The 25946-nt window shown below is 40.2% G+C and overlaps 1 protein-coding gene and 1 long non-coding RNA gene across 3 annotated transcripts in view; one reads left to right on the top strand and one right to left on the bottom strand.

The window, feature by feature from the left end:
* Nucleotides 1-717: 717 nt before the first annotated feature.
* Nucleotides 718-25946, bottom strand: part of rnf114 (ring finger protein 114) — a 124517-nt gene continuing 99288 nt past the window's right edge. Inside the window, exons 1-6 of one of the 2 annotated variants that reach the window (XM_003220652.4) lie at nucleotides 12077-12328; nucleotides 7932-8082; nucleotides 5999-6105; nucleotides 4065-4179; nucleotides 3595-3702; nucleotides 1010-3261 (exon numbers count right to left, since the gene is read on the bottom strand). In XM_003220652.4, the coding sequence (XP_003220700.1) occupies nucleotides 3196-3261; nucleotides 3595-3702; nucleotides 4065-4179; nucleotides 5999-6105; nucleotides 7932-8082; nucleotides 12077-12222 (693 nt within the window). In that variant the 5' untranslated portion in view covers nucleotides 12223-12328 and the 3' untranslated portion in view covers nucleotides 1010-3195. Of the gene's footprint in view, nucleotides 3262-3594; nucleotides 3703-4064; nucleotides 4180-5998; nucleotides 6106-7931; nucleotides 8083-12076; nucleotides 12329-25946 lie in introns of those variants that run through there. The other variant, XM_062978931.1, reaches the window with a different exon arrangement.
* On the top strand, nucleotides 12404-17866 carry LOC134298503 (uncharacterized). Its single transcript, XR_010005610.1, has 2 exons — nucleotides 12404-13016; nucleotides 16600-17866. It is a non-coding gene; the product is annotated as an uncharacterized LOC134298503 (long non-coding RNA).

The following is a 25946-nucleotide window of genomic DNA, read 5'->3' as shown; positions in this document are numbered from 1 at the left end:
TGTGTGTGTGTGTGTGTGCATGCCATGTTTGTTGTTAGCTGCCCTGAATCCCTGTATCGGTAGAAAGGAATAATAAAATTCATGAACGGTAAATAAAATAAATGAACTCGCTCCCATTTCACATTGTAATTACTATTTGGCACAAAACAGGTGCGAGTTACCTCTTGCTGCCATTTTCAGCCAAAAGCACATTTCAGTCAACACACTCAGTATACCAGTATGCTAGATAATATTTTTTGAGGGAGGGCTTCTAAAACACAATTAGGGGACACACATCATGTTTTTCAGTCATCCAAAATGGCCGCGGCTTTCTAGAGGAGTCCCAGATGTGATTCAGTCTTCTTAGCCAAGCGTGCCAAAACAGGAAGTTGTACATACACAGTACAAGACTCTGTGATTGTTTTACAATTATATACAGGCAATGTACTACAGAAACTGTTTTACTATGTGGCAACCAGACTTATTGCAAATGGCCTAAAGGTTATTCGTCATCTTAGATGTCCATGCTTGCTTTTATTTTACACACACCTGTTTATGTCCTAACTTCTGCAGACGCTTATTCCAAATGAATGGGGTCCTTTCAATGCATAAATGTAGCACCAGCAGTTGGCTGGCTTCAGTTCTAGATGCAGTCAATTTAGGAGGCTGAATGGATGGGATACATTTTACATTCACACACAGAAGAGAAATAAGCAAAAATAGATGCTACTTTGTACATTTCCTTTTAACCCGCTTGATGTCCTATAGCACCCTTTATTTATTTACTCACAGAAGCAGGATATTATTTTTATCTACATTGCAGTAGCACAACATCTCTTATATACAAATAGCAATACTGAAGTTGACTCAACGGGATGTCTGGAATACAACTCCATACATGTGATTTTCATTTGCTGTCTTTATACATGTTCTTTTAGTTGATGTTAACAGAGGTGGCTAGTCAAAATCAGAAAAAAAATATTCACATTTGAATTCCTTGGGACAAGGGATAAATGATTCCCCCAAAAAGGATTTTATCAATTAACTTTATTTCCTTTATTTAAAAGCCAGAACATGACCATTTTGAAGTTCTAAAATTTTTATTAAAATTACTAGAAGTGCACTTAGAATACAAGAACAAAAAAGTCTGTTATGTTTACGAAGGGTATTTAGGTCCTATGCAATCCACAGGAGGTTGGAGAAGATGTTCTTATTGAGATGCTGAAAGATAACGGCCAAAGTCCCAAAGAAGTCCATGTGCATGCAGAAGGCACTTCCGTGCATGTATGAGCAAACGGTCAGTTTCCCTCTCTGGCTTTTGTTTCTTTAGCATCTTGAATGCTGCTCTGGAATGTCCTGACTTCCGCCTGCTGATCTGATGGCCGATATACAAGGTTCTCTGGCAGGAAAGTGAAGCTGGAGAGGCCCAGGATACCACAGGGCAACCTCAAAAATATCAGCAACAATTCAGTGGTAAACTCTTAAACGAGACAGATATCCAACTCAAGAATCTTGGAAGCATTTACAACAAAATCAAACCATGTCCAAGCAGAGAAGTCACAGAACGCAAGAGTGAGCAACTGGTAGTCAGATCACTTCAGCAGCACAATGAGTGTCAGATCAGGTGTGCCATGTCATTATTGATTCATGGCGTTTTAAGTCTGGAGAAACCCCCCTCCAGATATCAGTATTGCACAATTTACCCGCAGGTTCTAGCAACAAATGCCTGTTGAGCCAATATATCCCAAACCATGTAAGTCAATATTTAGCTCTGTCATTTCATACTTCAGTTCCAGTTAGAATGTTTACTGCAAAAAGTTGTCATTAAACCCAGAGCCATCCATTCAAAACATTGCTCATTTAAAGAATCCAGCCTGGTTCTTGTTTTTGACAGAGTACTTTCCCACAAAGGAAGATAATATCTGATGAAGTTTGCAATGTCCATCAAAAGCTACCAAGGCAAATGTTTCAGTTTTCACTAATGGCAGTGTATGATCACTATATAAAAAACCTAATTACTTCATAGTAACTGTGCTCTCTAGCTAATGTCAACAGGATGGGGAGAGGGATTATGCCTGTTGATCTCATCCCTGGGACTGCCATGCCTTCAAGCAGAAATTAAGAATGCCAATGTATGTATGGAAGCTCATGCTAACGTTCATTTCCAGTTGTGTATCAAGTCTGCAAGTAAACACAGCTGTTTGCGGGGTCCTATTCTCACCCTTCACTGAACACACAGAGGTCAAGCATATGGCACCTCACTCATATGCACAGTCAATGCAGAAAAAGACAAGAATAGGGCTAAGTGCATTCAGAAGTTAAGAAATGTGAGAACCAGACTTTCTGTTCCCTGTACTGCAAACTTTCTGAACCACAGCAGCATTAGATTTCACACATGAATACATGGCATTTCTCTATTAGATACAAAAGTGCAGTTCACACAAAGCACAATAGTCTTACTTGTGTTATGTTGAAGGAACAGGTGGGAAGGGTGACTCATCTGCTGCTGTCAAATTATTCTGAACTCTAAGCATAGAGGTAGAAATATACAGAAGTGTAGGAAGCCAGAAATTAAGTTTTGTATGAATTCTAATGTCTTCCAGAAACACAAAACAAGCTCATTTCATATCTGAACTTTGTATGCGTAAGGTAGAAAAGAACTGAAACCAAACTTAAGTGATTGCCTCTAAACTTACAGAAGTATTATATACTGAGTGAACTAAGAGACACACTGTAATAGAATAATAACTTCAGCTTTTTATATTGCGGACACAGGCTTCTGTAAGGCTTGATTTTGAGTCAAATCCAATGTGTTGCTACATAAAAAAAAAAGAAACGGATGCCTGTTGCCGATATGTGAATCAAAAAGCCTAGGTCTTCATTATCTAGAGATGGAGACCCAGGGATCTTATCTTAGGCTTCTAATTCCTGATCCATGTTAAAGAATGCAATAATAACAAAGGTGAAAATTATTGCCAAACTCCTGGTGATTTAAAATCTGTAAACATTAGAAGTTGAAATAAAATGTAAATAAAGTAAAAATATATGTTACAAACCAAGACGAAAGATATTCTGGAGCAAGTAAACAGCAAGGGATATCGCACTAGAAGAGGCCATGTATGGAGATAGTAGGCACAAGAATGAAGAAAAATTAGTTTATGGATGCCAAAGAATCTTAGGGGTAGGAAGTCGGGTATGAAGTGCTTCTTGCTTTGTTCATTGATCCCTCAAGGATCGCAAGAGAACCTGGGCCATCATATCATCTTCATCAGCGTCATAATCCTAAACAAAAACAAGGGAGAATATGCATATGTAAACAAGCTTTATATTTTACAGGAATTACTCCTGAGACAAATTCCTTCTTTCACTTTCAATTTCTCTCAAAACAGAGTCGATTTTCTAAAGGATTCCCCTAGGTTTTGGTCATGCTCAGGGCCTCACCAGTTTCACTTCACTTAATGAGAGCTGATCTGTAAGGGCCATGCCTTCCCATCTAAAAGGGTGCTGATTGAAATGCTGCATTTTCTAACTTGGATAGGACAACAGAAGGGCAAGCAAATGTTTAAGATTATATCATGTAGGTACTGAAGATCAGCCTTTCCAGCCACTACTTACCACAAAAGTATCATAAGAAAACTGGTGTCGCCGTTGAAGATGTTCCATGAAATTAGCACTTCTATAGTTTGGATCACCCCATGGCATCGATGCACAAATTGGACAAACCTGGAAAAGTTGGTAATTTAGACTTTTGAAGTGCTTGTATCTGATCAACATATCTTCTAGCTTTTGTCTATTCAACTTGTTTTCAATGTATCCCAATAAGGAGCCCAAAGGACTGCTTAGGCAGTTATGTCCAGTTGTCAGTTACAACTTAAATAAATACATCCATTGATTTCAATGGGCTTACTACTCTAGCAGGAATTGGCATTGTATTTAGCCTAGTGAATACTAACATTCAGAATAGGTATAATTAAAACAGAACTACTTATTCAGTATCAATCACATACAGGCTGCATATAAGGCAATGTATCAACCAACTCTGTCCCCGTGAGTTAAGACTGAATTGGGTAAAGTAAATCAATTACCACTCGCTTTGCATCCATGCTGTGATACTTTCTACAGTGTTCTACTAGTCCTTCCTGGTCCAGGTTTTTCTCATTGCAGTAAGGGCAAGGAAATGTGAATCTATTTGGAATGTTACTGCAAAAGAGGAGAAAAAGGAGATTCACTTCCCTGAAAATTTAAGAAATCTTTAAGAAAATGGTGGCTCAGCAGTATCCTCAATGAAGTACAGATCTAATCATGAAATAACAGCATGGTTTATATAGTACAAGAATGTGCAAAGAAAAGCCATATGAAGTGCTCTGTTCAATGCTTTTACAACATAATAGTCTTTTAACACTGGCCTAAAGTACTTTTCATGTTTCCAACGCACCTATCAGCATAGTTCTCAAGATATACAGCAAACTATACAGCAGAAAGGAATTTCAGCAATCCCACACAATATTCTCCACATGAAAAGTTGCTGTATTAGAATCCAGCAATGTGGATTTTCAAGGAAAAGTAGAAAAAAAATTTTTCTGGGAAAACTATTACAGAAAGTTTTTCAGAGTTATAAATAACATTAGAATGCTCCATGCCTCCCCCCCCCCCCCAGAGTGGGACATGACTACACTTAATATCAAGGGAAATCTTTACCTTTACTAAATAACATTAATCCAAATGTGCCATATTGGGTAAACACATTTGAAGTTTTATGTAGAAATTATGTTATTGGAATTTTAATAATGTAAATAGAACACAGTCTACTTCCTTTATATTTAAAAAAGTATACCTGAAAGAACACTATTTTTAAAGGTCACATTGCTGAAGGAGACTTTTTGAAGCAAGTATTTTTATCCTCTGGGAGCCACATATGGCCATGAACCATGCTATGCCCAGCCTTGGTCTAGAAGTTGCTATTAAAGGACAAATAAATAAGGGATTGAGTGTACACATAAGGTATTTTGGAATTACAATCCAATATATATTTCCACAAACTTGGAGTATACTTTCCTAATTCTGGCTCCACAGCCCCATAGCTACAAATAAAGGACAACTAACTACACTATAGCCAGTCTTCCACATTCATAGGGATTAGAGGCACAGGACCTCCACAAAAGTAGAAAAATATGCACATTACAGACGCTTGCCAATATTGTCACCAATATACCTCAGCCAGATTTTAAACCCCTTTCTTGCCCCATGGATCTCTTTGCTTCATTTTTCTTCCTCCAAATCCTCTCCTTTCAATCTGGTGTTCTCTGAACAGTGCCAACTAGATTTTAAGCACCTTTCTACATCTGGCTGAATTTTTTGGAAAGGTGGGAGATTTGGATGAGAAGAGAGGATAGGGAGCAAGATGAGTGGGGCTGGAAAAAGATGTAAATTTGTCTAGTGTTATTGGAAGGAGAGCAGATTAAAAGGAGTAGCAGTAGAGGATCAAGGACGTTGAGGTAGGTAAAGGGCAGCTATACACTCATAATTGAATTTATGAAAATAATAACCTCCCAACTGTAATGTTAGACCACTAAACTTCTCTTGCTCTGCTAACTTTGAATGTTGACTCCTAACTGATTTCAGCAGGCTGATATTTTTCCATTGTCAAACTGCAATATAAAACAGGCATTTCTCATTATCTCTCAATCACAAGCCCTAATTGCAAATAAGAACTTAAAGCTTGATTGCATCTTTTTAGAATGGTATGAAAATTCATAAATCTGGCAGTTTTTTGAAAAATTCAGAAAGCTTTTCCAAGACAACATCCAGTGAAAACTAAGGTATTGTCCAGTGTGCACTGACAGCAACCTTGAGTCAGGCAGCAAGTTTATTTTTAGTTCTAAAGACAGCCTCTACAATGGATTCAGGGAGCAACATTAAAAGCTCTCACTTAAACCAAGTAGACAACTAGCACAATCTGATTAAAATAACGCTGCTCCACTCATCCACTTTAAATAATCTGTTCAAATCAAGGAGTTACCTGGTATCTTGTTGTGGATCTTTAGTCACGGCTCTAACACCTTCCATTATGTAATTCTGATATTTTGAACAGGTGGCTGCATGGCCACGCAGCTTGGAAAGATACATCTGTATAGAATAAGAGAAAAATAAGTTTGCTTAAAAATACTCAAGTATTTCAAACTACATAGCAAAATATGTTCTGAAAATTTTACAAGAGAATCAATTTAATGTTTCAATAGCACCAAAACATGGAAGGTTGTGAAGCTTTGTGTACAGTCACAGAAGAAATATGTCCTGTCCAGTCAATCCTCAATATAGTAGCAAATCAACAATCTCATAATCAGCATTCTCTGCAAATATAACACAGCAACAATTTCTTTCACATATTATGTTAGCGTTTCTAGCTCTCTTTCTACTCTGCACAATGGTCAACCAGAACATTGTACTTTGAAAGTTTAACGAAGTCAACATTCAATATTGTTGCACTTTGGACACCTTTTTTTTCATCTCAGATTGCCTTCACAATGAAAATTCAGTTCCAGTTTAAGAAGGCAAAGAAAGTTGAAGTTTAGCTCTCCTGTTCTGCTGTGGCATGTCTTGGAATATAGTAAATATAGTTACTTCCTCAACGTTGGAGTTGTTCAGGCACTGAATACTGCTATTTACCAACAAGAATTTCAAATATTCACATTTAGCTGGAGTTGTTTATTATAAATACTCAGTGGTTTTAGGCTGCATGTTTTGAGTCCCATTATTGGGAGATATGCAGGATAATGATCATGATGATGTACATATCTTGTATTTTAAAAATGTAGTCAAAAGATTTTTTATAAATTCCAGTAAAGTTCAGCTTGCTAAAAATAATGGCTAATAGCTAGTAGTATTAGTTTATTTATGCTGAGGCTATAGATCATTTTGCACAAAGGTATAAAAGAAAACAAAAGTGCTACTTAAGATACTGGTTATTAATAGCTAAAGCAGATTCTGCACTGTGGTTAGTTTTATATCAAGCAGTTCGTGATCCATATAGTTAATAGTTAATAGTGTCGATGTTCAATCACAAATATTTCACAATCTCACATGTAAGCCAGTTCATATCACTGGCATTTAATATATCATGCTTGCATACAATGAGATGCATTAAACAAGATGTGAAACTTGAGACCTGGAAAAAAATCTGATAGATATTTTTTATGAAAATGGGAAGTGAAACATTTCATAATATTTAAGAATGCAACAGCCCAGCTTAATTTTAAATTCCACCACACAAAAACATAAACAAAGTGGTTTCTCAAAACACAAAACTCTGAATCTTCTTAAAGTGCTGCATAACTTTCTGAGCCTCTAATATTTTCTTATGGCTGTTTACCATTAATTCAGCTTTTTAACTCAATTGCCACATCATACATCCCTTTCCTACAAAATTAATATTGTCACTGTGAAGGAAGTATATAAAGACAAATTCAGTAAAAGTACATATAAAATTGAAGATGCGAACTGCACATGTTTTTACACAATTCTGTATATAAATCTTAAACAGAAAGTTCAAAGAAGTCTACCAAAGTTGCATTATGTCCCAAATGTCAAATAAATTTGTATAGTACTTATAAAAGGTTACACTTATTTTTCTACTACCTATATCCCAAGCAACAAGTGAATTCATGATCTCCACCTGAGACTAGGTCTGTGGATTGCTCTTGAAGCAAATGGATCTCATGAAACCTATAAATCCTACTCCACAAACTCAAAAGTGCAGAAGAAAGAAGGTGAAGATAACTTCTTGCCTTGCCTCTTGTTTGAAAGATTTGTACTGGCTTTCTCATCCTCTAGAATTCTATGGCTTTGGTAAAAATTTGACTGTTATAATCAAGATTTTAAAAAAAACCACATGCTAATTTACTTCTTTCCAAATTCATAATGTATATAGTTAAACGCAGTCCAGCTTTTCATACTTTTTTATTGCAGCCATTGCAAGTAGTCTCTGTCATTTCAATTTGCTTTTCCAAGTCCAGAGCTCTGATGCCATGGGTCAGTGTGCTGCGACAAACTCCACAAACTGGCTTCTTTGGCTTAAGACATTCCTGAATGCAAGGTGTGCAAAAGCTAAAATGGAGGGGAAAAGACAGCATATGACTATTTGCATTGTACAGAATGCAGCCAGCATCAATGACCCCACTCAATATAACACCAAATGAATTCACAAGCAGTACATCATCTACGGGGCAGTAAGCCAAATAAGTTTGGGAATCTCTGCTCTAGGTCTTCCAGTGTTATTCTCTGGTCCCCTTCCAGTGGAAGCTGATCACAGAATTGTGCCAAAAGACCTAGAGAATCCTGAGGGATGTTCTTTCAGGTAAATAAATAGTGGAATCTTTTTTTCTTGAAATTTGAATCCATTGCTTTTTGTCCTAGTCTCTGTACAAACAGAAAACTAATTCATTCATCTTCTAATGACAATCCTTGAGATATCGAAATATCATTATCATATCACTTTTAAGTCTTCCCTTTTTGAAGCTAAACATACCCAGGTCCCTAAGATTTTTCTTTACAGGGCTTGGTTTCAGACCTGGTCGCTATTTGCCATGCAACAAACAGTTGTGGAAGGCAGTAGACGTGTCTAAACAAGAGGATGGACATATCTCAGGAGGCCTTTCGATGTGCATTCCTGCAAGACAGACAGCCTGGGTTGGACCAGAGAGCTCTTTCAGCCGTTTACAATCTTCCAATTGCAATTTATGCCCATAATTCTACACATGAAACCCATATGGCTAGAAAATATTACTAGAAAATCTAATTTAGTAGTTTCCCTATTTGATTATATCTCCCATCATATCCCTAATCGGGGGTTAGGGTAATATATTCATTTTACTTTAACCAAATCATTTCCATTAGCCTGTAATTTTTCATTACTGTCTGTGTTCCAACTTTTAAGGATTCAATGCAAAAATTGATCCTGTTAAATATAGATCACAAATTAAGAAACTGAATGTCAACTCTTTCCTTCTGTTTGTGTCAATTCAAAAGAATGGTATACAAGAATAAAAACACTAGTTATATTGGGCAATTTTACTTTTTTAAAAACCTGTATCTAGCATTGTAACCTTTGGACATTTATCCTGAACTGCAATAGATTTCTGTATTCTGTACACTTTCTCTAGAATGTGTTCCAATTAAGGATATCTAAATCCCAGTGATAAGGTGCAATATAATTCTGTTGCATTTTCACTTTTCTTTTTCACTGTCATTTCCAAGAAATGAATTACTGGGACTTTTAATTTTATCTCTGAGAGTTTTCACTTCTGGTTTCATGCAATCAATCAGCCACTAGATTGATTCCCATAGCTTCCCCACTCACTCACAGTAACACTTTCAGCACAGGAACCGGAGGCTTATTTAATAAGGCCAACACTGCTTTTAAACAGAAGCAAATAACATTAAAGAAACAGGGCTTTAACTGTGTTTTTATGCCCACTTATCTTGTGTTTGCTAAAAACCAGCAGCAAGAGTATCAACAAGATCAGAGCTTTAAAAGTGGCACTCTGTATGTGTAACGAGACAGGGCTACACCTTGCCAGCTCCTCTCAGAAGCTGTCTGCATCTTGCAAAAAACTGGAAGTCAGCTATTTGCATCATACTTTTGTCACTCATATAAAATGCAGGCAGTCCCTGAGTTACAAACATCCAACTTACAAACTACTCATTGTTAAGAATGGTTTTTTTATCATGTCAGATGTGAATTGGAGTAGCTTCTCTGAGAGAATTGTTCAGAGGATGCCCGGGTGTATTACCATCCTGTGGGGAGGCTTCTCTCCTGTCCCCGTATGGGAAGCTGGAGCTGACAGATGGAAGCTCACCCCATCCTGTGGATTTGAACCACCAACCTTCAAGTGAGCAGTTCAGCCAGCACAGCAGTTTAACCCATTGTGCCACAACGGCTTCCAGAAAGGGGTGAGACAACAGGAAGTGAGAGCAATGTACTCCTAGGAAGGGAAATGCAGTCCTGAAAGAATTCTCATGGGGAAAAGGTGTCTCAACTGAAGCTTTATCCCTGATCCTTGTTTCCACAAGCCAAATTTTTCAAAATCCAATTATCATAGGGTCAGAAAGTGAGGTGAAATCTTCTGAACAGGGGCACAGACAGAAAGACAAACACCATTGGGGTATTAACCCTTCTGTATGCTATCCAAAGCTTAAACTTTTTTTGGCTGGAGTTACACTTAAAAATGTACCTACTCTGATTTACATACAAATTCAACTTAAGAACAAACCTACAGAATCTATCTTGTTCGTAACTTGGGAGACAGCCTGTATACCCTTCATAAATTGTACTCAGTGATATATATTGCCAATCACCTCGTTTACTCCTAAGGGGAGAGAATCAGTTGTAAAACTCTCAACTTAGAACAGAGCATTTCTGCCTTTAATAGATTTGGAAAATATGGAATTATGGTAGGCATAGTTTGCTTTATAGGAATGTCTAAGAATGGGTTACACCAGCAGAAATTCCTCTGGTTAACTGGAAAAGTCATTCCTTTCAGTCTACTGAATATCAGAAATAATAGTCAGTAACTAACTCTTGGCCTTTGTTTGGAACCATTCAGGCCCACTAACTGCCTCTAATCATAGGCATAAGGGCTGCACTGAAACAAATGTTCTCAGCTGGGTGTGGTATCAAGCAAAATTGTGGAGAAAGGAGATTAAAGTTATACATACACTATAGCAAGAAGACTAAAAGCAAAACAGTAAATAACAGCCTTCCCCAGCTCTCCTTTAAGTAAATTTGTGAGATCCTTTTGACATAAAGCTGGATAGAAATATTTTAATCAATTTATCAATTAGAATGTCTTAGACCTATCAGTTACAGTGCACAATAGATGTTTGTAATGCTAATATGCAAACAATTTGAAGAAAAACACTTGAAGGATTGTCTTTTCCTAGCTTTTAAATATAGTGTAACCCCATTTTGCAACATAGCTTAAGTTTCACTTCTTGTAAGACAATCAAGGCACATCTCTGGTGCTGCATGATGACAAAAGGGCAAGGCAAGTATTTCTTTCGATTTGACATCAGGGAGCAAAGGAGCACCTTGCCTCCTACCTTGGCCTTTAACTAGGCCTTAACACTTGACCCTGGGTAATGGCTCTCTCAATACTTCTGGCTGCCATTATCATCCCACCCTTCACAGACACTTCAGCCCACCCTCAATTCTACTGGTTTCCATTATTCCCCTGTTCTCTACACTCGGGTCCCTTCCACACAGCTGTATAAAATCCACATTGAACTGGGTTTTATGGCAGTGTGGACACAGATAACCCAGTCCAAAGCAGTGCCTCTGCCTGCCATTACTGTCAGAGACTCAATCCCTCTGTTTGCTATTGCTACTCTTCCCTCCAGAGCAGGCATAGGCAAACTTGGGCTCTCCAGGTGTTTTGGACTTCAACTCCCACAGCCGCTGAGGGGGGAAAGGAAAGGGCCTGAGGCTGTTAGGAATTGTGGGAGTTGAAGTTCAAAACACCTGGAGGGCCCAAGTCTGCCCATGACTGAAAGAACTGATGCAGAGGTTTGCCCATGCCTGCTGCAGAGACTTAATCCATCCTTGGTGTCTCAGGCGGCCGTTATGACTCTACCTTCCACAGATACAACTCACCCTTATATCCTTTCCCGCCACAGAAACCCCAAGCACCTCTGACTGGCGTTATGACCTTGTTCTCCACACTCCCCTTCCTCAGGCTTTCCTTCCTTCCTTCCCTCCACCCACCCTCAATACCTCTGGTTGGCATTACATTGCGGGTCCTGCTGTTCTGCAGTAGACCTAATGGTCTCCCGAGGCTCTGGACTCTTCCACATAGCCCTATATCCCGTAATATCAAGGCAGAAAATCCCACAATATCTGCTTTGAACTGTGTTATCTGAGTCCACACTACCATACATTCCAGTTCAAAGCAGATAATGTGGGATGCGTATGAAGAGGGGTGGAGGGAGTGCGGGCAGGGGAATAACGGCAGGCAGAGGCGCTGCGCCTGTCAGCCATGACTGTTGTTATTGCTCAGGGCCTCCTCCTCTCCTCCCTTCCCTTCCCTTCCCCCTCCGCTCTCACACATGGCCGCAGGGGGCTCGCACGGGGCCCTCGAACACCTCCAGGCACACCGGGCAGGTGAAGCGGGACAGCGGGTCCAGCCGGTCAGCGACAGCGGAGGCAGCGGCCCCCTCTGGGTACCGAGAGCTCGCCTCAGCCAGCGCCATCTTCCAGAGAGAGACTTCAGCGGTCCTCCCAACGGCAGGACAACAGTTCTATCAAAGGCGAAAGGGAAACCAACGACGGCGGCCTAAAAGGGACAACCCGGCCCAGGGCCCGCCCACCGAGCCCAACTGCGCAGGCGCGGAAGGAACAGCGTTTACAGTGGCCGGGAGTTTGTGCGGGTGTGTCTCTCCCAACGCCCAGTCCGCACTTACCAGTTGTGTCCCTTTCGCACCGGCTTCCAACTGGCTGGCTAACCCTTACATGGGTCTTCCTCCAAGAATGGGCAGCTCGGAAGTGCTACATTCAGCAAAGGACAAGAGAGGTCCTCTCACCTCTGCAGGAGTCTACCGTATACCGTGCTGATGTGGACAATCCACCAAACGCCGCAATGCCCTAACACGATTCAATGAACATGAAAGGCACTGCAGGCTAACTCAACCAGAGAAGTCAACCATAGCAGAGCACTCAGTGAACCCACCTGGACACAGCATATTATTTGAGAACACAAAAGTGCTCGCCCTCTCTGACAACCACTATGTCAGACTACACCGAGAGGCCACTGAAATCCACAAGCATGTGGACAATTTCAACAGAAAGAAGGAAACCACGAAAATGGCCGAAGTCTAGCTACCAGTATTAAAAACAAACTCTAAAATCAGGACAGTACATAAAGAACAACACTCAAAAACAGGGGAATTCCAGGCTTGAAACAATCAGGGCCAGCTAAGACAAAGGATTCCCTCAGGCAGGAATCAGCCAGGCTTTGAAGCTACAAGGCCATTACATGCTAATCAAGGTGATTAATTGCAACATTGTGTGGTTGAAGGCTTTCATGGCCGGGATCACAGGGTTGTTGTATGTTTTCCGGGCTGTATGGCCATGTTCCAGAAGTGTTCTCTCCTGACGTTTCACCCACATCTATGGCAGGCATCCTCAGAGGTTGTGAGGTATGGAGAAACTAAGCAAGGAAGGTTTATATATCTGTGGAAGTTCCTGGTTGGGGGGAAGAACTCTTGTCTGTTGGAGGCCAGTGTGAATGTTGTAAGTACACATTAAAATAGGATTAAATAGTGCCTTCAAGTTATCTGTCAGTATGTCACCATTATCCTACCTTGTGGCCAAAACTGGGATTCAAGATAGCTTATTGTTTCATTTAAAAAAAACAAATCAGTTAACTAGTTAAAATACTTTTAATAGTGAATGTTAAAAGATTGCACTATAGACCAGGGGTCCCCAAACTAAGGCCTGGGGGCCGGATGCGGCCCTCTGAGGTCATTTACCTGGCCCCCGCCCTCAGTTTTATAATATAATATATTGTATATACATATAATATTGATAATAATATTATAATGTAATACAATATAACACTAATAATAATACCATATAATAATATTAATTATATATTCTATATTACATATAATATTACTAATAATATTACAGTATAGTGGTATAGTGCAACATAGTAATATATAATGCTAATATTGTACTATGCTAATAATATAATATATTGTATGTACTTATAATTTGTAAGCCAATCTGAGTCCCCTTTGGGGTGAGAAGGGTGTGATACAAATGTAGTAAATAAATGCAGTAAATAATAAATAAATAAATAAATTTTAGACTTAGGCTCACCCAAAGTCTGAAATGACTTGAAGGCACACAACAACAACAACAACTACAACAACCCTAATTAACTTGACTATCTCATTGGCCAGAAGCAGGACTACACTTCCCATTGAAATCCTGATAAATGTATGTTGGTTAAAATTGTTTTTATTTTTAAATATTGTATTGTTCTTTCATTGTTCTTGTTGTTGTTGTTGTTGTTGTTGCACTACAAATAAGACATATGCAGTGTGTATTGGAATTTGTTTGTATTTTTTTCAAATGATAATCCGGCCCCTCAACAGTCTGAAGGATTGTGGACCGGCCCTCGGCTTAAAAAGTTTGAGGACCCCTGCTATAGACAATATTAAAATGATTTAAAACAGAACTGAAAATACTATTAAAAGGTAAAAAGTAAGTACAGCACCCTCAGCTTATTATTTTAAAACTTTTAATTTTATTTTAAGACAGTTAAGGTTAAGGTAAAGGTTTTCCCCTGACGTTAAGTCCAATCGTGACCGACTCTGGGGGTTGGTGCTCATCTCCATTTCTAAGCCGAAGAGCCAGCGTTGTCCATAGACACCTCCAAGGTCATGTGGCTGGCATGACAGCATGGAGCGTGTTACCTTCCCGCCAGAGCAGTACCTATTGATCTACTCACATTTGCATGTTTTTGAACTGCTAGGTTGGCAGGAGCTGAGGCTAACAGCGGGCGCTCATTCCGCTCCCGGGATTTGAACCTGGGACCTTTTGGTCCGCAAGTTCAGCAGCTCAGCGCTTTAACACACTGTGCCACCAGAGGCCTCTAAAACAGTATAAAAAGGTATTTGTCTGGCAATGAGAACCAATACCAGGCTATTCTGTCTTTCCTGAGAGAGGAGTTCCGATGCTGAGGAGCAGCCACTTATAAGGCCCTTGCCAAATTCTATGAGGAATGTTTTAGGGTATGTTTAGCTTCGAGAAGCGAAGGCCAGATTTAAATATTTGAAAGGATGTCACACTGAGGAGAGGACAATATTGTTTTCTGCTATGGAGACTAGGACACAGATCAACAGATTCAAACTACAGGAAAAGAAATTCCACCTAAATTTTAGGAAGAATATTGATTACAAAATCAAGGCAACAATGGAATATACTGCCTGGGCATGTGGTGGAATCTTCTTCTCTGCAGGTTTTTAAACAGAGGCTGGGTGGCCATGTCAGGAGTGCTTTGATTATGTGCATCATGAGATGTTGGACTGGATGGCCCTTGAAGTGTCTTCCAACTCTGAGTCCAAACCAGCCGTACTTGCAATGATGGTGAGAGTGATAGATGCGTGGACAGACTCGTAAAAGGAGATATGGTCTGTCAAATACCCCGGACCTAATCTGCTTAGAGTCAATTACATTTTTGCAATTGAAATGAAAACATAATACAGTTCAACCAAGCTGGGAGAACTATATGGCTGCTGTGTTAAGTGTACAGGGGCTAACTGTAGGTGGACAATTGTGATCTTTCTTTTCATTCTTTATCAGACTTTGACTGGACAACTCTTAAAATAAAGCAGCACTTCTCAATCTATCTGATGTGATGATCTAGCCATTATGATTTTCAAATGTGTCTGGGACCATTAACTTATTTCTGACTGTTTGCTACATTTATTTCTTTTAGGGTTGCCAGAAGGAAAACCGAAGATGGCTTCTGTACCTCTTGTCTAGGGTCCCTTCCACACAGTTGAATAAAATCCCACATTTTCTGCTTTGAACTGGAATATATGGCAGTGTGGACTCAGATAACCCAGTTCAAAGCAGATATTGTGGGATTTTCTGCCTTGATATTCTGGGTTGTATGGCTGTGTGGAAGGACTCTAGGTGTGAAAATTTCATGCTTTCCTGGTTGTGTGCTGAAACCCTTTCTCCACAATCATTAAAGGTGCAAGAACCTTTCTAATTTTAAATCTAGGAATTCTACTTTCTTCCTTCCCTGGAAACTATGTGGATAGAGAGTTCATAGCTTGCACAATGGCACAAGTCTTGGAACCACCACATCTAATGTTGCTGAAAGAGGAGTCATGTTCAAAACAAGTATTTTGTTGTTACTGTCCTCTAATAGTATTTAAAAAAGAGAACTACAGTAGAGTCTCACTTATCCAACACTCGCTTATCCAACGTTCTGGATTATCCAACGCACTTTTGTAGTCAATGTTTTCAATACATCGTGATATTTTGGTGCTAAATTCGTAAATACAGTAATTACTACTTAGCATTACTACATATTGAACTACTTTTTCTGTCAAATTTGTTGTCTAACATGGTGTTTTGGTGCTTAATTTGTAAAATCAGAGCCTAATTTGATGTTTAATAGGCTTTTTCTTAATGCCTCCTTATTATCCAACATATTCGCTTATCCAACATTCTGCCGGCCCGTTTACGTTGGATAAGCGAGACTCTACTGTATTTTCCTTTAAAAAAGGACAGATGGCAACTTATCCCCCTATTATACTATCACAATCTGGATTAAGAGGGCAGGTTTAAAGCAATTTTAAGAATACTGGACTTGATAAACCCCTTTGCCCAAATACTGTCCTTTAGGATGATGAACTGAGACTGACCACAAATAACATTGTCTTGACTTGTTTAGGTTTGTTGTTTGCACACCAGGGATATGCTTAACGGGATTGTTCTCAAAGCAAGTGTGCATTGTCTGCTTTTAGATCAAAATGCAAAAGTATTCAGCACAGATTTGCTCAAAACAGAGACGCAATAAGTCACACATGCTTTCTTTTTCATTCCAGATTTTCTCACACATTATGAAAACTAGGTGTGGGAAAAGATGTTACATAACAATTTATGAGGCATCAAATGCACTGAAATTCTTAATCCTGGATCATCAGTGAGCAGGCAATTCTGGCAAGCATCCTACAACTCTACAATAAGGGTGATCCTAAGGAGCTAAACCTGAGTGCGGCGTTTCCCATTAAAATGCATAGATGTAATGCCTACAGCATGATTTTCCATTTCAGGATTGGCCTTTTCACTTACCAGAAGAAATGTCATTCAAATACATAGCAATCTAAAGAGATGTTGCAAGTCTGTGATCTTAGGAGCAATGGTAATTTCCATATGAATTAATTTGCAGCATTGATCATTTCCATATTAATTAATTCACCCATTATGAGGCATGCTGGCACTATCAGGTTCCTACCTTTCTCCAGGTATAGCTGCTAAGTGTTCTTTATATGTTTTAACACAAACAAGCAATGTATGGGAAGCATCAGAAATGTGTATATGTGCCTTCAGGTAACCCATAAACATACAGTGATACCACAAATTTAACATGGTTCTCTTAGGCAAGGAATCCTCAGAAGTGGTTTTACCAGTTTCTTCTTCTGAAATATCACCTACACCACCTGTGATTTGCTGGCGGCCTCCCATCCAAGTACTAACAAGGGCTGTTCCTGTTTAGCTTCCAAGATCAGACAGGATCTGGTGCCTTTAGGTTATGTAAGCTAAACTGACTAGTTATTCTTCACTTTGGAGGTGCCAGAATGGAGAATGCTTCACCTGCTAATTTCTGGTGCGTGTGCATGTATCCGTTTATTCAAACAACATCGCATCAATTAGAAGGTTATGACACTATTCCTAGGATATCATATGTCATACCAGAGCTTGGAAATTTTGCACTTTTGGACTACAACGTTTTGAGAAAAGTGTCTGTTCTTTCTTAGATGTGGCCAGTTATGTTTTGACTAGTCTGTGGAGCAGATTTTTAAACTTTGACCCAAGTTAAGTACGTAATCTCCGCTATTCTAGTTATAGATGAACCACCACAACATTTTATTTGGTAGGAGACAAATAAGTCACCTATACAGCTCCCCGGTACAATTAATTGGGACTTTGCATTTAATTAAAACATTTCATGAGTGACCCTACTATAAAGGTCAATTTCTATCTCACTTTGGTTGGAGTGGGAAGGGATGGGTATATTGTTTTTGTGTGCTGGGGAAAGCATTTAATTTTGTTGTAAAATGTACAATGACAATAAAGTTATTATTTGGTCTACTTGTTAGCCTATGTTGTTCTTTGTGGGTCCTTGTGAGCCACAAGAACTCCAATCTGAACAATGATATTTTTATACTTGGGATATATTTTTCTTAAGGCCAGAAATTTTCTTGCATAGGTGACATATAGGAGTTTCATGCTGAAGACAAAAGCTAAGAGTTACGAGTGGGAGGGGAGAAGTATGAATCATCATGCAATATGGAGAAATTCTCATCTCTAACTGCAGTTATTTGTCACTGCTGGCATCAGGTCACCATCTGATGATTTATGTTTTGAATCCATACGTTGTTGCATGCAGTGTGACAGGGAACAGAAGACGATTGCACAGAACAGAACAGAAGCTGTGTGTAGGCACTATGTTGTAGCTGTGACAAGAGGGAAAGATCCATAGTGGAAAGCTGCAGACAAAAGGATTAGACTGTTGGTGATGGCTTTTGCATATAATATGTGCAGGAAAGAATACTCACTCCCCCTCCCCCCATGAAAGTAGATATGGTAAATGTGGGAGAAAATGAAGAGAGAAGTGTCATTCCATCATCACTGTTACTAAGTACCCAAATGCTTATTATCATGGCAATAAGTAGGATAAGAAAAGAGGGAGCGTGTATGTACTGCAGAGTGAGATGTACTTAATTTATGTGCACAACACATTTGACGTGCCACATCCAAAAAGGACTAAATGTACCCTCCTAGGAGATTCCCCTGGGTGCCAGCATGAGATGATGACTGGAAATCAGGGCTTGAATCCCTGCTCTGCTATGAAAAACAGCTATAGTGACTTAGGGTGAGTTACACTCTCTCAGCTTCAGGGGGCAAAGGCTCCCTCTGAACAAGTCTTGCCAAGAAAACTGCATATAGCCTTGCCACGGGGTCACCATAACTCAGGAATAACTTGAAGGTGCCACAACAAAGGGCATTCCCTCAGTATTCATGCTTGGCCCTCATCATTACGGTAGCTATCCATTATATTTTATTTTTTTCATAGGAATTATTGCCAAAAAGTCAAAGACATTTTGGAGCCCAATCTGGGAGAAAGGCAGGGTATAAATCTAATACAGATATACCTACATACATAAAAGAAGGCACTTATGACAAAAGCTAATCCTGCTCTCTGGTCAGAGAGGGACCTACTATCAGGTATCTCAAGCACTATCTACACTGACAGTTTAATGCAGTTTGAAGCTAGATTTAAACTGTGGCAGCAAGACAACGAACACCCAGGGAAATGCACAAAGGAGAGCCCTGAGTGAGCATAAGTTCTCTGTGGTTTGTGTAATCACCATCCAGATCTCAAACTGGTTCCAGGGTTTCCTATCCACACAGCAAAACCACTTTCCTCAATACCAGTTTGAAACTGCATTAAATGGTCAGTATATATGGGGCCTTAGACAGCGTTTGCTAGGGAGTGGTTAGTGTGTTGGATGCAACCTGCACACCAAAGCTATTTTGAGTTCCTGCCTCAGGAGAAAGACGGGATAAAAATAAATTGATTCAAACAAACTTGCCCATGTGGTCTGCCTTATACCTCTAAAATGAAAATGGAGGACACTAATCCACTATCAATGTTGAGGAATTCAGCTGTCAGTCTTGTTGGCCTTTATATAGGGAACAAGAAGATAAAGCGTCTTGTCCTTTGTTTCAGGATATTTCTGGTATATTAGTCACATTTATATACTACCTTTCCTTTAACAACTCAAAGCAGCAATTCTGTAACTCCGTTCATTAAAGTTTTATGCACACATATTGTTGTGACTGCGCCTTCGGGGATTATGGTTGATGGGGATGGAATTCGAAGAGGAAGAAAAAACCCTCGTGATGAGGGTTCACTGGAGGAGTTGCGCAGGAAGCGACTTAGAGAGCTATATGAGGGATCTTCTGAGGAAGATTCAGATGGGGAGATGGATGCTGAGGAACAGGTGGTGGCTGGGGAAGCGGGCACTGAATGGGCACAGCCACCGGAGATGTCTGGGGATTTGGGGTCTATGGATACTTCTGAACCTGGGGTTTCTGCAGGAGCTGATCCCAATTGGGATGCTTGGAGAAGGGAGGATGGTTCTTTAAGTGTTCATGGGGCTAAGTGTGGGCAGGATGATTGGGACTCCGACGAATTGCTAGGTACTCCAGATCCACGAGCTCTAGCTGTGTGGAGTTCAGACTCTGAGTAGATTTGGGACACCTGGTGTTTGGGTGTGTTTGGTCACCCAGGAGGAAGGGGAATAAAATGGGAATGTTTGGCCACTGCACTTTGCGTGTGGCAAGGTGTTGCTGAGGCGCCATTGGGATCTCTGTGTTTCCATGAAGACTGGACTTGGACTATGATTTGAATCTGCTGTTATCACTTAGCTTGGCTCTCGCTGTGTCTTATCGTGGACCTGTTTTTGATGACTGCACCCTCTTCAGACCTTGGATCGGAATTTGACCTTGCTACTGCCTTCGCCCTGTGATTGATGACTACTATCGGCTTTTGACTCCTGGCTTGCTCTTTGGACACCGCTGTTATCTCCTGACCTGACCTTGGAATCCCGGACGACGTCTTTTCACCATCCTTTTGGAGCCTTTGGCTTTATCCACATTGTGGAAGCAGTCTACTGCATTCTTAGTTAGTTTGTTTGTTTCCTGACCAATTTGGTATTTTCTTTTGGGAACTGTTCCTTTGAAAACTACAGAGCCGGCTGGCAGGGCTTGGACTCAGAAAGTGCAATTTGCACTATGTTTGTTTAGCTTTGTTTTTACCTGCTTGTGTTGCTGAATTATATTTTTGTTTGAACTGCTCTTGAAGCACTGATAGTGAAGTGTTTCAAGGTTTTTTTCTGTGTTAACATTACTTTTTGGCTTATCTGCTGAATAAACTCTATTTTTGTTAGCTAATTGGCGTCTGACTCTTGACACATATCACCTCCAGGTAATCTCTCGCTTTTTCGTGCCTATGGACTTTTGTTTTTGTACTAGCAACTTAATACAACTATAAGGCAAAGGCTTTTCTCTACCTAAGGTCTTTACCTGCTTATCTGTGGATATGTAACTGACCACCAGAAGAGTATTCTTGTCACTCCATCTGCAAGCTGGCATGCTTTGCATTTCAGCTGAATTACACACACCACCCACATATGTTGTTATAAATGTCTCTCCACTGAAGCTGTAGCCCATGAATTTAAGGAAGCACCCCTAGTTGATGAAAGCTTATGTGAAATAAATGTGTTTAAGATACCACAAGGTATATATATATTGACATTGAAATAGGATAATACAAGACTTGCCTATACTGACTAAAAAATCCTAATCACATTGCTCTGAACGTAACATGCACAATGCATTTTTATGGATATTAATCCATTTTTTTAAAAAAAATGCCCTTTATTCTGAGGTTTTACAGAAATCTGGATTTTTAGGAATGTATCTGTCCCTCCAAAGTGAGCAGAATTGGTTGATGAGCATTTCTGCCAGGAAGTGGCTCTTTTCCAGGTTTAATCTAAGTATGCAAACACTGTACTCACATATTACTATATCAGTATCAACGTACCTCCACTTAACATAAAATATGTTTATTTGCATGTGTGATGGGAAAAAAGCACCCACAAAAAGTTATCTATGGTCATGTGGCTGAAAATAATGTGAAGGATTGGAAATGTGGATCACATTTTATAAGAGAGAAGAGGAGATAGAAATCTCAATTAGATAAGAAGAGGGAGAAAGGAAAAATAGTGCAAGTATGGAGCCAAATGTTTTCTAATGCAGTGCCAAACGATACCATTTAACTAGATGCACAAGGAAATGGAAAGCAGAGGACTATATGCTGGTGACAGAAGGCTTATATTGTTTTTACAGAGCTTATCCTGACTTTCAGTTTCTTAGGGGGAGGGGAAGTGCATTCTTTTGGTAAGAAACTGAAGCACATGTTATAACCCAGCTGTCAAGGATGAAATTAGATCTACAGTTTGAAGAACAACCACCATGTATTCTTCTGTAGTGTGAAACTGCCGACTTCATAAAGGGCATGTACTTTTTGGCAAGTCTGTTAGATCAGCTATCAATCACCTTCTCCTTCTGTTACACCTGGCAAGCTGTCCTATCCAACCTATATATGTAGATGGTTGCATGTGCTTGCTTGTTTTTGACCATGTCTGACCTAACTAACTAGCAAATAGTAGGCTTGAGCGATCCATGAAAAAATTGATTCTAAACTCGTTTCAAAAGCAGGGGGCGCCAGCGTTTCGTTTCTGATGTCATTTCCGAATTTTGCCCCCCAAAAAATTCGAAATTAACGAAAATTCGTTATTTTCTAAATTAATTCGTTAATGGCGGACGTGCATGCGCAATTCCCAAAAACAGCACAGAGGGAGGACTTTACAGGACTCTCCCGCCCTCATTTTTTGAGTGATCTTCTTCAAACTTGGTACAGTGGTAGAACACATTTAACACTGATAGCTCACCAAAATTTGGAACGTTTCCCTTATCCTCTGATTTTTGGCGAATTTTCATAGCTTTTATAATAAACCATTTTTTAATAATTGCAGAAATCTGTTCCTGGTTTGAAAGTCTTATTTCCTGTTAAATTGGGTTGCCTTTACTGTGAAAGTCATTGTTCTACTTCAGAAACTTTGTTTTTGTGGCTGAAACTTTGTTAAATTGGTGTGTGTGTGATATATACTGTGTATATATATATATAGTCCCTGCATATGTGTGTGTGTGTTTGTGTGTGTGTGTATATAGGTAAAGGTAAAGGTATCCCTTGACGTTAAGTTCAGTCATGTCTGACTCTGGGGGTTGGTGCTCATCTCCATTTCTAAGCCCAAGAGCCAGTGTTGTCCATAGACACCTCCAAGGTCATGTGGCCGGCATGACTACATGGAGTGCCATTACCTTCCCGCCAGAGCGGTACCTATTGATCTACTCACATTGGCATGTTTTCAAGCTGCTAGGTTGGCAGAAGCTGGAGCTAACAGCGGGCACTCACTCTGCTCCCGGGATTTGAACCTGGGACCTTTCGGTCTGCAAGTTCAGCAGCTCAGTGCTTTAACACACTTCGCCATCGGGGCTCATGTATATATAATATACATACACATACACACAATGTGGAGAATATGTGGAAAGGTAGATAGATAAGTTGGGAGCCACAGCAAAGGCACCTTCCTGGGAGCAAGGTCTAATAATAATAATAATAATAATAATAATAATAATAATAATAATAATAATAATAAATCCCTTACAATATCCAAGATGGCTCACTGCTACAGAATCTTGGGAGGTTTAGTTTGGTATGGTACCATTATTGGCAGAGAAAGCCAAGCTGTAGGAGTTGAAATCCAATCATTTATCCTCCCTATAGAATCAATTTTATATGCATTTTTAGCTACAGAAAAGCTAAAATCAGGACAGTAAAAGAACAACACCCAGAAAATGGGAATTCCAGACAGGAAACAATCAGGGCCAGCTAATACCTCCCAACAAAGGATTCCCCCAGGTAGGAAGCAGCCAGGCTTTGAAGCTGCAAGGCTATTCAATGCTAATCAAGGTGACCAATTGCAACATTCACACTTGCCTCCCACAGACAAGAGTTCTTTCTCCCACCCTGGACCTTCCACAGATATATAAACCCCACTTGCCTAGCTTCGCACAGACGTCAAAACCTCTGAGTATGTCTGCCACAGATGTGGGTGAAACGTCAGGAGAGAATGCTTCTGGCACATGGCCATAGAGCCCGGAATACATACCACAACAGTGTGATCCCGGCCATGAAAGCTTTCGACAACACAACCACAGTATCCATTCAAGTTCATGTAGCGTGGTATGGAGACCTGTATTGGGGGGAAGGAGGGTGCGAATCTGGGCCCCTGGGAGTCGTAGTCCTCCCGCCCTCCCTCCCCGGGAGCAACCGAGGACGGGCCTGGCCCACACCCCCTCGCATCCCGGGCCTCTTCCTCCTCACCGCCGGGCCCCTCTCTGTCTCTCTCGGTCTCTCCATTCCCGGCTCCATCCGCCGCCTTCCCGCCTCACAGAGAGACACCAGGTCTGAGCTGAGGCGAGGCGGCGGCGGCGGCCATTTCCCCCCTCCGTCTTCCTCCTCCTCCTCGGCCTCCTTCCCCCTCGCCCCCTCCCATTGGCTGAGCCCGTGACGCCCCTTTTGCTGAGGGGCAAAAGGAAAGGGCGTGAATGGTGGGAGTTTGGGTGATTTGCAAAAGCTTTTTTTTCCTAACGAAAAAAACGACGAAATAAGAAAAAACGGCCTCTCGCGATTCGAAACCGCGATATCCAGACGTGTGGACAATCAAGGCCGTATATTGCTTCAAAACTAACGAAAATAACGAATTAATAACGGGTAACAGGGAAATCGAATTATTTGAGCAAGCCTAGCAAATAGACAAAAGCAGAGGGTTGGAGGATTTTTTTTTTCGTGTCAGGAGCGACCTGAGAAACTGCAAGTCACTTCTGGTGTGAGAGAATTGGCCATCTGTAAGAACATTGTCCAGGGGATGCTCGGATGTTTGATGTTTTACCATCTTTGTGGAAGGCTTCTCTCATGTCCCCACATGGGGAGCTGGAGCTGACAGCGGGAGCTGACCCGCTCTCTCCAGATTCGAACTGCTGACCTGTTGGTCAGCTGTCCTGCAGGCACAAGAGTTTAACCCATTGCGCCACAGGGGGCACCACCCATTGGGCACCGGGAGTGAGGAAATGTGAGCTCGCAAGTGCTAGACAATAGAGGTCTTTGCCTGGTTCAAACCTATCAATACAGAAACCTAGCAGAAGCATTTTGATTCTGCTTCTACAGCAGCAGCAATAATATATTATCTGCCTCTCATTATGGCACAACACAGTTAAAATACATCATCATAATAAAATACATTCAATAAAAGTACATATTGTACAAGGTATTCTACAATTAGCCCCTCCCCCATTATTTGGGGCAAAGGACCCCCACAAAAGTGGAAAACCGCAAATAACAAAATGGTTATTTCTAGGAATATCTAGGTTCTCCAGCATAACTCTATGGTCAACTTTCATCAGATCAATTTGCAGCAGCACTGAAGGATATAGAATTTCCTACAGATAACATTTTAATTGAATCCATGAATAATCAAATCAGCTAAAGTGAGACCCGCAAATGAGCCCTTCTATAAACCGATCCCCAAGGACTGCTAAAGTGATTTCTCCAGCCCTTGCACATGGGATGTTAAATTAATAGAGTTTTATACCACTTTAAAAGGCAAGGCTGAATGAGATGGAATCTGGTTTGGCAAGGTACTGGCACTCTTTGGCGTGATCCCATAGCATTGATCCACAGCAGTTAAAGTGGTGTCAACAGTAGATGCATCCTTGGTTTTTAACAACTGATGACAAGGATGGATGGACTAGGATGGATGTAATTTACACTACTTGTTATAGAGATTGTCCCAGTGCTTTTGCAATATGCCTGCCAGTTGTGTTTTTCCCACCAGCATAACAATGGAGGCACTTGTGGAAAAGATAAATGGATGATGATAGAACTGAAAAAAGAATCCTGTTATGGTTCACATAACAAAACATATGCATTACTAAGGTCTTTAAATATTTCACTTTAGCAGTATGTGAAAGGAAGCTATTCAAACATAGAGTTGATCTCAAACAAAGGAAATAAAAAATGTTTCCCCCTTTTCCCTTGAAGGAAGCAAGTTTTTCAAAAACAACAAAAGTTGCTGAAGTGTACATTAGCAGAGAGCTAGAAGGCAGCATGCAAAATAGAGCTGTTTGCTGACATAAGTTTCAAGGCTGAAGGTTGTGTGCAGAATTTACTTAGAATATAATTGCTGATGTGGCTTGGAGGCTGTCATACAGAACAGCAACATCATGTTATTTCCTCTTTTCAAGAATGTCTAAAACTATTGAGGGAAAAAATGAACAGATAAAAGAAAAAAAATCTTTCTTTCCTTTCCCTTCCCATGTAATGCCTCAATTAAAAATTAAAAGAACAGAAAAAGCGATGGCATGCCTTCAGAACCACATTTGGTGGATGTGATATGTTACTATACTCTAGTCAAACAAATGTGTCCCCCTCCTTAACAATAAAGTAAAAGAAATATACATTGCAATTGATTGCATTCAA

The sequence above is a fragment of the Anolis carolinensis genome, chromosome 4 (genome assembly GCF_035594765.1).
Source record: "Anolis carolinensis isolate JA03-04 chromosome 4, rAnoCar3.1.pri, whole genome shotgun sequence".
Taxonomy (NCBI): domain Eukaryota; kingdom Metazoa; phylum Chordata; class Lepidosauria; order Squamata; family Dactyloidae; genus Anolis; species Anolis carolinensis.
This window is presented reverse-complemented; position numbering and strand designations above follow the sequence as displayed.